Here is a 13,043-nt window from a genome sequence, read left to right as displayed (position 1 = left end):
ATCGTGAATATTTTGCTCGGTATCAAAGATGGAGGCATGGCAATGAGTGAGCAGTTGATAGTTGAGGTATTTAAAAGCCTAAACCTTTGTATTAAACATAAGAGGCTTCCAATGAAACAGAAGTATTCTACAATTGCAAAATAATCAAAAATAAATTGCTTAAATAAAAAAATCTGCTTTCCAGAAAGCTGGATGTTTTGAAGCAGACGGCAGAAGAAATCTCCTTGCAAACTGGAAACAAGGTAATCTGTTTTAGCTTGAATTTAAAAGTACCTTAGACTAACAATTAAACTTAATGAAAAGCAAAATACTGTGGATGTGGGAAATCTGAAATAAAAACAGAAAATGCTGGAAATAGTCAGCAAGTCAGGCAGCATCTGTGGAGAAAGAAACAGTTAACGTTTCAGGTCGATGACCTTTCGTCAGAACTGGAAGAAGTTGAAGATTAAACAGTTTTTAAGCAAGTACAGAGCCAGGGAAAGGGGGGAGGGAGGAGAGGAAAGAACAAAAGGGAAGGTCTCTGATTGGGTGGAGAGCAGGAGTGATTAAATAACAAAAGGAATGATGGTGCAAGGCAAGGAGGGTGATGATGGGAAAAGTAAAGAAACAAAAGATGGGTCTAGAGGAGCTGTAAATGGCAACAGCAGAACCATTACCAGCACCTCCTGTCTGAAAAAATGGGAGCAGTGGTTATGATCTTAATGGTTAAACTTAATAAACTTGCATCTGTGACTGTCCTCAAATGTGTGCACATGCTGAGTTTTTTTGTAGCAGCTTTCAAATTTCTAGCCTCTGAAGTTTGGGAAACACATCAAACCAACTTAACAGCTGCCCAAAATTTGTGTAGACCAAGTTATATGATCAAATATGAGTAAATTCAATCATATTTTTTGAGCTTTGTACTTCTAAAATCATTATAAATTTCATTCATTTTTAAAATCTGATATAAATGAATACTCTGGGCAAAGCTCACAAATTATATGTTTTCAACATTTTTTTGAATATAATTTTTGAGGACAGTCACAGATGCACATTTATTAAGTTTAGTTGTTAGCCAAAGGTACTTTAGTTCTGCATTTTACAGTGGCCCCAGCTTCACTTCTCAGCTGAGTACTAACATGCTGTAACATTTACTGTGTTATTATGAGCCCAATTCCTTCCTCAGAGTAGAAATGCTATAAAATATTACTGGGTGTACAGCTGTAGATAATTTTTAATGTAAAGTGCAGCACAGTTTTTCTTTTTTGAATGGTATGACAACAAAAATCTAGTCATCGGTTGAAGTTTTTGCAATGTAAAAAAATACACGCCACTATTAGTAGTAATATACTAGTATGATCAGTGATATTCTCATTGTAGCTACAAAAAAAGTACACTTGTATTAGACAAGGTGCAGTCAGGCATAGGAATCAATTTAACTTTGTCATACTCTGTTACTCTTATTGTCTAGAAATCTACTTTGTACAAAGTTCTACATGAGCGTAACAACTCTGACCTGAACATTAGTCAGAGTAGAGAGGAGACTCATACTACAGGTGAAATTGGGCATTGAAATCAGATGAGACGCAGTGGTCCAAATGTTTGGATACTTGACATAGCACAGCCCTCCAAAATTCAAGTATTCCCTCTTTTAGAATTGGCTTCAATTTGTCATTTTCATGTATCTCAAACTTTTCAAACTGAGAATCTGTTTAATTGCTAACTAATGAAGATTTCACATCCAGGAGGGGGGAATTATTTTCTGTTATTTGTTGTGAAATCATAAGTTACATGTATAAAGGACGTATTTATGATTTTCCTACAAATATTGAACAGAGGATACCTTCACTATAGTCTGTCTACATAACCTAGAGCTTTGAATGCCAGTATTTTTCATGTTGTTGAACTGTGGTGACCTCACAATCTTTCCCAGTGTAGCATTCCACAACCTACCATAAAGTAAATTTAGCAAGAAGTCCTTTTTAAATATTTTTTTCTCTGATGTTCTCTGCTTCCCCTTCTGGGTACAGTTAAATAGTGAACTATAGAGTAGTGATAATGAGGGACTTCAATTATCCCAATATAGACTGGGACAGTAACAAGTGTAAAGGGCAAAGAGGGGAGGAGGAATTCCTGAAATGTGTTCGAGAACTTTCTGGAACAGTGTGTTTCGAGCCCAACCAGGGAGGAAACAGTGCTGGATCTAGTTCTGGGGAATGAAGTGGGACAGACGGAGTATGTTTAAGTGGGGGAGCATTTGGGAAACAGTGATCATAATATCATTAGGTTTAGAATAGTTATGGAAAAGGACAAGGAACAATCAAATGTGAAAATGCTTAACTGGAGGAGGGCAAATTTCAGTGAGTTAAAAAGGGACCTTGCCCAGGTGCATTGCAATCAAAAATTGGTAGGCAAAACAGTAATTGAACAATAGGAGGCCTTCAAGGAGGAGTTGGTTCGAGTAAAGAGTAGACACATCCCTACGAGGGTGAGAGGAAGGGCATCCACAGCTGGAGCTCCCTGGATGACTATAGATATAGAAATTGAAATGAAACAGAAAAAGGAGGCTTATGACGAATGTTAGGTTCATAATACAGTAGAGAAGCAGGCTGAATATAGAAAGTACAGAGGAAATCTAAAAAAGGGAATAAGAGGGGCAAAGAGAGAATCTGAAAATAGATTAGTGGCTAACATAAAAGAGAACCCAGAAGTCTTTTATAAAGATATAAATAGTAAGAGGGTAGTCATAGGAAGCATGGAACCAACTAGGGACAAAAAAGGAGATCTTGTGGAGGCAGAGGGCATGGCTGAGACACCAAATGAATACTTTGCATCCGTCTTCACTAGAGAAGAGGATGCTACCATTGTAGTGCAAAAGGAGGAGGTAGTAGCGATATTGGATAGGATAAAAATAGATAAAGAGGAGGTACTTAAAAGATTGGCAGTACTCAAAGTAGAAAAGTCACCTGGTCCAGGTGGGATGCATCTTAGGTTACTGAGGGAAGTAAGGGTGGAAATTGCAGAGGCTCTAGCCACAATCTTCCAATCTTCCTTAGATATGGGGATGGTGCCAGAGGACTGGAGGATTGCAAATGTTAACCCCCTGTTCAAAAAAGTAAGGAGTCGCACAACACCAGGTTATAGTCCAACAGCTTTATTTGAAATCACAAGCTTTCAGAGCTTTGCTCCTTCGCCAGGTGAAGTCTGAAGAACAGAGTTGTATTAATCTGGACTGCACTGTCAGAAAGGGTGGTGGAAGTAGATTCAATGGGGAAATTTCAAAAGGGAATTGGATAAATACTTGAAGGGAAAAAATTTACAGGCCTTGGGGGAAAGAGCAGGGGAATGGGACTAATTGGATAGCTATTTTAAAGAGCCGGCACAAGCACGATGGGCCGAATGGCCGCCTCCTGTGCTGAACTTCCTATGATATTATGAAATTACTTCATAAATAGGAGAAAAGTATTGGTATATTCCTCACTATCTTCCACAAGTGCATAATTTTAAAAAGTGATTGCATCTAAATTCAGAAATAATATAAGAATAAAGGTTGCTTTAGTTCTCAATATATCACATGACTTGGCAGTCCACCACGGACCCATTTCTAGGAGTGAATAGTTGTTTTATTGAAAGTGCCTTTTTGCTGGAGTTGCAGGACCATGTCAGTTTCAAATAGGTTCAGGAGTTGCCAGTTAACCAATGTTCTAATATGAAGAGAAAAAGAGCACAATACTTCATATGAAACATAGAAACGGGCCATTTGGCCCAACCAGTCCGTGAAAGCATTTACCCGCCACACATGCAAATAGTTCTAATCATGTTTACAGTTCAGCTATTGCTATATAAGAATTAAAATGCAGTTACAATGGCTGGAACTGTCAACCTCAGCTGGGGGGTAAAACTGAAAATATTAGATCCGCTGCCTGTTATACAACCCACTTGGTTTTCCTTTCCATTGACTTGAATTGGGTGGGCTATTTAACAGGTGGCCAATCAAATACCTTTCATTTTCCGCCCCTGCCAAAGTTGAAAGTTCCGCTCCATGTTTGTAATTGACACTGTAATGTTCTGTTTTCACGCATACATTGGCCAAACTCCTTTTTTTAATGCATATCACAACGTACCATTACAGTGTCAATTGCAAACATGGTAACTGCTTTGATAACACAAGTGAATCCTGAAAACACTCACCTGAACTGGATTTTTCACATGTAATGCATTTTTCCCTAACCCTGTGTCTTTATTTTTTTGTCAGGCCCATTTTCTAATGTTAATTGATTTATGTATGGGATAACTTGCAGAAAATGTTGTTTAAAAGGAATATATAACTTTTTTTGAGTTCAACACGAGAAACACTGAATGGAGTTTATCCCTTTTGATTGCTATACAATTTGCACTATGTATCCTTCATCTAGTTTCTTCATCTTGTGCTGATTGTCTCTGCAAACATTTAGAAAATATATTGGGGCAGAAATCATTCCGGAAATAATGGAGAGCTCAACAGCGCTCTCTGTTGTTAGTGGCGAAATGGAGGAGCAGGTTCCGGCGTTCGCACATGCGCACTGAAACGTGGAAATCTGGAACTTGCTCCTAATGGCCTGCTGGTGATATGACAGCTTCGAACTAAAGGGCCATCGCACTCTGCAATCAGAGAAATCATTGAAAAAGTGCAAACTTGCTCATCTGCCCAGCTGGAAAATAACTAACCAAACAGGTACGCTTAAAAATACAGTTCTAAACTAAGTTTTAATACCGCAGTAAGTCTTAATGACTGCCAAACAACTAAAAATTAACTTTTAAAAATGTGGAGACCCATATTACTCCTTATTTTAATAGTTTTTGGTCATTTTTAAAAAAAAAACTTTTTTAACTTTTCCCTTCTGTCTCTTTTATTAATTCAATTATTGAAATTCAATTATTTCTTACCCTCTCTTTTTCGCTGTCTACGTAACTGTTTTTACAATTATTTTAATGTTGTACCTTTCACTTCTGGTTTAATGCACCAACCGGCAGAGACAGTGGATGTAGTACATTTGGATTGTCAAAAGACATTCGATAAGGTGCTAAATAAAAGGTTGTTATGCAAGATAAAGGCTCATGGGATTGGTAATAAATTAATATGGATAGAAGATTGGTTAACGGACAGAAAACATAGTGTGGGGAGATATGGGTCATTTTCAGGTTGGCAGGCTGTAAGCAGTGGGGTGCTGCAAGGATCAGTGCTTGGGCCTCAGCTATTTACAATCTATGTTGATGACTTAGATGAAGGGACCGAGTGTAATGTATCCAAGTTTGCTGATGATACAAAGCTAGGTGGGAAAGTAAGCTGTGAAGAGGACACAAAGAGTCTGCAGCGGGATACAGACAGGTTAATTGAGTGGGCAAGAAGGTGGCAGATGGAATATAATGTGGAGAAATGTGAGGTTATTCACTTTTGTAGGAAGAATAGAAAAACCGAATATTTTTTAAATGACGAGAAACTATTAAATGTTGGTGTTCAGTGGGATTTGGGTGTCCTTGCACACGAAACACAGAAAGTTAACAGACAGGTACAGCAAGCAATTAGGAAGGCAAACAGTATGTTGGCCTTTATTGCAAGGAGGTTGGAGTACAAGAGTAAGGAAGTCATGCTACAGTTGTACAGGGTTTTGGTGAGACCACACCTGGAGTACTGTGAACAGTTTTGGTTTCCTTATCTGAGAAATGATATACTAGCCTTAGAGGCAGTACAACGAAGATTCACCAGATTGATTCCTGGGATGAAGTGAGATTGAGTAGAATGGGCCTATATTCCCTGGAGTTTAGAAGATTGAGAGGTGATCTCATTGAAACATACAAGATTCTAACAGGGCTTGATAGGGTAGATGCTGAGAGATTGTTTCCCCTGGCTGGAGAGCCTAGAACTAAAGGGCATGGTCTCATGATAAGGGGTCGGCCTTTTAGGACTGAGATGAGGAGGCATTTCTTCACGCAGAGGGTAGTGAGTCTTTGGAATTCTCTACCCCAGAGGGCTGTGGATGCTGAGTCATTGAGTATATTCAAGGCTGAGATAAATAAATTTTTGGACTCTAGGAGAATTAAGGGATTGGGGATCAGGCGGGAAAGTGGAGATGAGGTCGAAGATTAGCCAGGATCTCGTTGAATGACTGAGCTTGAGGGGCTGTATGGCCTACTCCTGCTCCTATTTCTTATGTTCTTATACTGACCTACTTTTTTATGTTTGAGAGAGAGTTTGAAGTTATTATGCTTTTCTTCTAGGTTCATGCAATTCAGTGTGATGTGAGAGATCCAGATTCTGTGAAGTCTACTGTGGAGCAGATGTCTAAAGTGACAGGACTTCCTGATGTGAGTACAGCCATTAAGGTATTTAAGGGCCTCGAAAGTCCTTAGACTGTCATCCTTACACTGGGATCGCGCCCCACCGGTGCCTCCAGCGCTGACCTTGCCGGAGACACAGGGTCAATGGGAGTGCACTCATTTGCATATGGCTGACTGGTGCACCTTGGACACCACCAGCAAGAATTTCTGGTGCCTGGCTTCATCTTAGTGGAAGGAGAGTGCCCAGGTCCCCTCCTCATCTAGAAAAACATTTGGCCTTCTTACAAAGTGGCCCGCTACTAAAAGTTTTAAGAAAAAACCTTTCTTCATCTTTGGGATTGAGGCTGTATCTCTGCCCTGGACCCCTCTTGTGGGTCCACTTGTGCCCTTGTAGAAGCCGGAACCCCTCACCTGACTCTGTGTAGCAGCCTACAAAAATACGCCAGGTCCCATTAGGCCCAAGGAAATGGAAATCCTCAGTGTAGGGAGTCTCCACCCTCCGCCCTGCCCCCACTGCATCAGTGGCCTTATTTGGGGTAGGTAGACGCTTCATGCACAAACAAGGCCATTGGCCATTTTTGTGTAAGGCTTGGACCTGGAGTATGCAGATTCAGTCCTTCATACTCCCTTTTCTGATGCAAGGGAATTGAACTGACATGATAAGATTACATGGTGCAGGGTGAGGTGTGTATATATTGTGATACACAAGGTATTGCGATTGTGTGGAACAGGCTGGATGGACCAGAGGGTCTTTTCCTGTCCATCATTGTTTGTGTAAAGAAGAAGGTTACTCAGGTTGGGAGTCACAGGAATACCATATTATCAGTGCAATGAAACAACCAGCTTATACCAAGGTGGCCTTGATATAACTGGACATGTAGCAGAGAAGATACATTATATGGTATGCTAACTGTAACATGTTAAATGCTACAGAAATACATCAAACTGAAAAAACAGCAAATAAAGCTGGTTCAACTATTAGGCATTCTCTTCAAGTATTTTTGTTTGGTTACATCCTTTTTGCACGACTGCAGATAAATAAGTTGTAGCTGCAATTCCAGTTTCCTATTGTTTGAGTTCAGTGCTATTTGTCATTTTTTTCTTTTAACATTTGCAAGCTATTGTTTGTTCTCTTTTAAAGGGCTTCATAATCTGTGTGTAAAATGAAAGTCTCGATTGCTTTAAAGTGATTTATAAAATCAGTCAATTTTGTGTGATCAGCAATTGTACAAAGTATTTTGAAAAGCTCGAGAAAACAGAATATATTTAACTTCTGGAGCCTTTTAATGATCAAGGGTCTTTATACTAATAATTCACTTAGCATATTGCCATCTGTTCCACATATATATTACCTCAAAATTATTTTTTTTAAAGTTTGAAGTCTAACTTCAATTTACTAGCAAATTATGGCTGTTTATGTCATTTATTTTATTCAGGTTGACAACTCAATGAACACCACCACCTTCTCTAGAACTTTTGGTTGCTAAATAATGCCACAGATGCATTTTGAATTATGTACATGAGGTGATCTTGTAGCGTGTCTGTTTTCCATGGGCCAATAGATTTACAGTTTTTTAATGCAATTTTTTTCCTTGCACACTAGGTTATAATAAACAATGCTGCTGGAAACTTCATCTCACCCTCAGAACGACTTTCTGCCAACGCCTTTAAAACTATTACAGACATTGTTCTTAATGGTACTGCATATGTAACCCTAGAAATTGGAAAAGAATTGATTAAAGCAAAAAAAGGTGTGGAAAAAGTTTTGATATTAAGAAAAACTTTGTGTAAAGCATTAGTATATCTCATTTATATTCCATGAGAACAGATTGATTTTGACCAATAAATTATGTTAATTTGATAGATATCTAGGCTCTGGTATCACTCTTGCCTCTAAGTCAGAAGGTTGTGGATTCAAGCTCCACTTCAGTACTTGAGCCCATAGTCTAGACTGACATTTCAGTGCTGCATTATTGGATCAGTATGTAAACTGAGGTCCTGCCTGCTTGTACAGGTGCATGTAAAACATCCTATGGTATTTTATGCCTGCAAATTTTGTTGTTTTAATTTTTTGTAATGTTTATCGCGGTAAAGGATGCCAATGCTTGGGGAGTGGAATGCTTTCTTCACTTTTATTAGCCGCTATCAGCACCAGGCACTTGCAGGTCAGGTATAACAGACCGAGTAGCAGAAGTGAAACTTCCTTTGAGTATAATCTTGAGTGTGCAAAATACAGGGCAAGATCATTTTCTTCTGGTCTTGTACAGCCTGGTCACTTAAACAATCTTCATGCCGAGTTAACAGTTTATCATAAATGCACCATTCAGGCTGTAAGTGAATGAAGATTTTGTATACTGCAGTACATTCTATAAGAAATTAACAATTTTAAGCTCATAAATTCACTAAAACTTGTAAGGCTTTGTAAATGATTTAGTTCCTGTATATTTATTTTCCAAAATGTTTAAAGCTGTTAATTACTTTCTGAGTTCCAAAACATAGTGTCTTTTAGGTGCAGCTTTCCTATCTATTACTACCATCTATGCAGAGACCGGATCAGGATTTGTGATGCCCAGTGCCTCAGCAAAAGCAGGAGTGGAAGCCATGAGCAAGTGAGTAATAACATTAAATGGCTTAAAATTTCCTGGAACATCGTAACCAGAAAGTTACAATGAAATTATGCCGTTAGCGGCGTTATGCTGAAATTTCCTGATCATCTTTTTTTATTTGTTCATGGGATGTGGGCGTCGCTGGCAAGGCCAGCATTTTTGCCCATCCCTAATTGCCCTTGAGAAGGTGGTGGTGAGCCGCCGCCTTGAACCGCTGCAGTCCGTGTGGTGAAGGTTCTCCCACAGTGCTGTTGGGAGGGAAGTTCCAGGATTTTGACCCAGCGACGATGAAGGAACGGCGATATATTTCCAAGTCGGGATGGTGTGTGACTTGGAGGGGAACGTGCAGGTGGTGTTATTCCCATGTGTATTCCCATGTGCCTGCTGCTCTTGTCCTAGGTGGTAGAGGTCGCGGGTTTGGGAGGTGCTGTCGAAGAAGCCTTGGTGAGTTGCTGCAGTGCGTCCTGTGGATGGTACACACTGCAGCCACAGTGTGCCGGTGGTGAAGGGAGTGAATGTTTAGGGTGGCGGATGGGGTGCCAATCAAGCGGGCTGCTTTGTCCTGGATAGTGTCGAGCTTCTTGAGTGTTGTTGGAGCTGCACTCATCCAGGCAAGTGGAGAGTATTCCATCACACTCCTGATTTGTGCCTTGTAGATGGTGGAAAGGCTTTGGGGAGTCAGGAGGTGAGTCACTCGCCGCAGAATACCCAGCCTCTGACCTGCTCTTGTAGCCACAGTATTTATGTGGCTGGTCCAGTTAAGTTTCTGGTCAATGGTGACCCCCAGGATGTTGATGGTGGGGGATTCGGCGATGGTAATGCCGTTGAATGTCAAGGGGAGGTGGTTAGACCCTCTCTTGTTGGAGATGGTCATTGCCTGGCACTTCTCTGGCGCGAATGTTACTTGCCACTTATCATCCCAAGCCTGGATGTTGTCCAGGTCTTGCTGCATGCGGGCTCGGATTGCTTCAGTATCTGAGGGGTTGCGAATGGAACTGAACACTGTGCAATCGTCAGCGAACATCCCCATTTCTGACCTTATGATGGAGGGAAGGTCATTGATGAAGCAGCTGAAGATGGTTGGGCCTAGGACACTGCCCTGAGGAACTCCTGCAGCAATGCCCTGGGGCTGAGATGATTGGCCACCAACAACCACTACCATCTTCCTTTGTGCTAGGTATGACTCCAGCCACTGGAAAGTTTACCCCCTGATTCCCATTGACTTCAATTTTACGAGGGCTCCTTGGTGCCACACTCGGTCAAATGCTGCCTTGATGTCAAGGGCAGTCACTCTCACCTCAACTCTGGAATTCAGCTCTTTTGTCCATGTTTGGACCAAGGCTGTAATGAGGTCTGGCGCCGAGTGGTCCTGGCGGAACCCAAACTGAGCATCGGTGAGCAGGTTATTGGTGAGTAAGGGCCGCTTGATAGCACAGTCGACGACACTTTCCATCACTTTGCTGATGATTGAGAGTAGACTGATGGGGCGGTAATTGGCCGGATTGGATTTGTCCTGCTTTTTGTGGACAGGACATACCTGGGCAATTTTCCACATTGTCGGGTAGATGCCAGTGTTGTAGCTGTACTGGAACAGCTTGGCTCGAGGCGCAGCTAGTTTTGGAGCACAAGTCTTCAGCACTACAGCCGGGATGTTGTCGGGGCCCATAGCCTTTGCTGTATCCAGTGCACTCAGCCGTTTCCTGATATCACGTGGAGTGAATCGAATTGTCTGAAGACTGGCTTCTGTGATGGTGGGGATATCGGGAGGAGGCCGAGATGGATCATCTACTCGGCACTTCTGGCTGAAGATGGTTGCAAACACTTCAGCCTTGTCTTTTGCACTCACGTGCTGGGCTCCGCCATCATTGAGGATGGGGATGTTTGCAGAGCCTCCTCCTCCCGTTAGTTGTTTAGTTGTCCACCACCATTCACGACTGGATGTGGCAGGACTGCAGAGCTTTGATCTGATCCGTTGGTTGTGGAATTGCTTAGCTCTGTCTATGGCATGTTGCTTCCGCTGTTTAGCATGCATGTAGTCCTGAGTAGTAGCTTCACCAGGTTGGCAACTCATTTTTAGGTATGCCTGGTGCTGCTCCTGGCATGCTCTTCTACACTCCTCATTGAACCAGGGTTGATCCCCTGGCTTGATGATAATGGTAGAGTGAGGAATATGCCGGGCCATGAGGTTACAGATTGTGCTGGAATACAATTCTGCTGCTGATGGCCCACAGTGCCTCATGGATGCCCAGTTTTGAGTTGCTGGATCTGTTCTGAATCTGTCCCATTTAGCACGGTAGTAGTGCCACACAACACGTTGGATGGTGTCCTCAGTGCGAAGACGGGACTTCGTCTCCACGGGGACTGTGCGGTGGTCACTCCTACCAATACTGTCATGAACAGTCATTTGCGACAGGTAGGTTGGTGAGGACGAGGTCAAGTAAGTTTTTCCCTCGTGTTGGTTCGCTCACCACCTGCCGCAGGCCCAGTCTGGCAGCTATGTCCTTCACGACTCGGCCAGCTTGGTCAGTAGTGGTGCTACCGAGCCACTCTTGGTGATGGACATTGAAGTCCCCCACCCAGAGTACACTCTATGCCCTTGCTACCCTCAGTGCTTCCTCCAAGTGGTGCTCAACATGGAGGAGGACTGATTCATCAGCTGAGGGAGGACGGTAGGTGGTAATCAGCAGGAGGTTTCCTTGCCCATGTTTGACCTGATGCCATGAGATTTCATGGGGTCCAGAGTCAATGTTGAGGACTCCCAGGGCCACTCCCTCCTGACTGTATATCACTGTACCGCCACCTCTGGTCGGTCTGTCCTGCTGGTGGGATAGGACATATCCTGGGATGGTGATGAAAGAGTCTGGGACGTTGGCTGAAAGGTATGATTCTGTGAGTATGGCTATGTCAAGCTGTTGCTTGACTAGCCTGTGGGACAGCTCTCCCAATTTTGGCACAAGTCTCCAGATGTTAAGTGATGAGGACTTTGCAGGGTCGACTGGGCTTGGTTTGCCTTTGTCGTATCCGGTGCCTAGTGGCCTGATGGCCTGATGCCGGGTGGTCCGTCCGGTTTTATTCTTATTGTGACTTTTTTTAGCAAGATTTTTCAACTGAGTGGCTTGCTAGGCCATTTCAGAGGGCAATTAAGAATCAACCACATTGCTTTGGGTCTGGAGTCACATATAGGCCAGACCGGGTAAGGACATTAGTGAACCAGATGGGTTTTTACGACAATCCGGTAGTTTCATGGCCACCATTACTGATACTAGTATTTTGATTCCAGATTTAATTTAATTAATTGAATTTAATTAATTGAATTTAAATTCCCCAGCTGCCATGGCGGGATTTGAACTCATAACTCTGGATTATTAGTCCAGGCCTCTGGATTATTAGTCCAGTAACATAACCACTATGCTACCGTACCCTTATTAGCATATGCCAGAACATTAAAACTATCGTAAAACAAGTGGAAATCAGTGTATACATTCGGGGCTCAAAGAAATCGACGAACTTACACCATATTCCTTCACGTCCCTCTTTATGCATGAAAATTAAAGTTTGAAACGATCAAGCCATCATTAATGCACATTACGCACAGAATGTTTCGGAAATGCAATCGTGGAAATTTTTCAATCTTTAATGTGTATCATTCTGATAACATAAAGATACAGTTAAAGTTACATTTAAATTTTAGACATAAATTTACATCCATTTAGAATTGGCATAAATTCAGGAAATTTGCATGAGCTTCACTTTTGCATGTGGGTGGAGCTATGTTAATGAGTGATGGAGGGTTTCAGCAGAGGTTTCACAGAATCGGCATAAAAGATTGAGGAAATTCTGGCATAATGTAAAAATGGGCGTAAGTCACTTACGCCTAAATTTCCTTAATTGTTTGTGCTGAAAATCTGCATTACGCCATACCTACACCATTATTTCGGCGTACGTGATCGGGAAATTCCAGGCCATTTTTATTAAATAATATATATGTATGTACTAGTAGATATTGCACATAGTAAGTACAAGGTTACAGTGACTATCTCACCTATCTGTCGTTTTCATGTTGCTGCTTCATGTTTCTTGTCTTTTTTTCTTCTTTTTTCTTTCTGCTTTTTGCCCTCTTTTTCTCCTTCCCTTTTGGAT

At 41.8% G+C, this 13,043-nt stretch overlaps 1 protein-coding gene across 2 annotated transcripts in view; it reads left to right on the top strand.

The window, feature by feature from the left end:
• Window positions 1–13,043, top strand: part of decr1 (2,4-dienoyl CoA reductase 1, mitochondrial) — a 40,814-nt gene that overhangs the window by 7,805 nt on the left and 19,966 nt on the right. For both annotated transcript variants that reach the window (XM_067979440.1, XM_067979432.1), the window contains exons 3-6: window positions 185–242; window positions 6,238–6,324; window positions 7,901–8,048; window positions 8,807–8,906. In XM_067979440.1, coding sequence (XP_067835541.1) covers window positions 185–242; window positions 6,238–6,324; window positions 7,901–8,048; window positions 8,807–8,906 — 393 coding nt within the window. The remainder of the gene's footprint in view (window positions 1–184; window positions 243–6,237; window positions 6,325–7,900; window positions 8,049–8,806; window positions 8,907–13,043) is intronic.

Source organism: Heptranchias perlo, chromosome 3 (genome assembly GCF_035084215.1).
Source record: "Heptranchias perlo isolate sHepPer1 chromosome 3, sHepPer1.hap1, whole genome shotgun sequence".
NCBI classification, from domain to species: domain Eukaryota; kingdom Metazoa; phylum Chordata; class Chondrichthyes; order Hexanchiformes; family Hexanchidae; genus Heptranchias; species Heptranchias perlo.
This window is presented reverse-complemented; position numbering and strand designations above follow the sequence as displayed.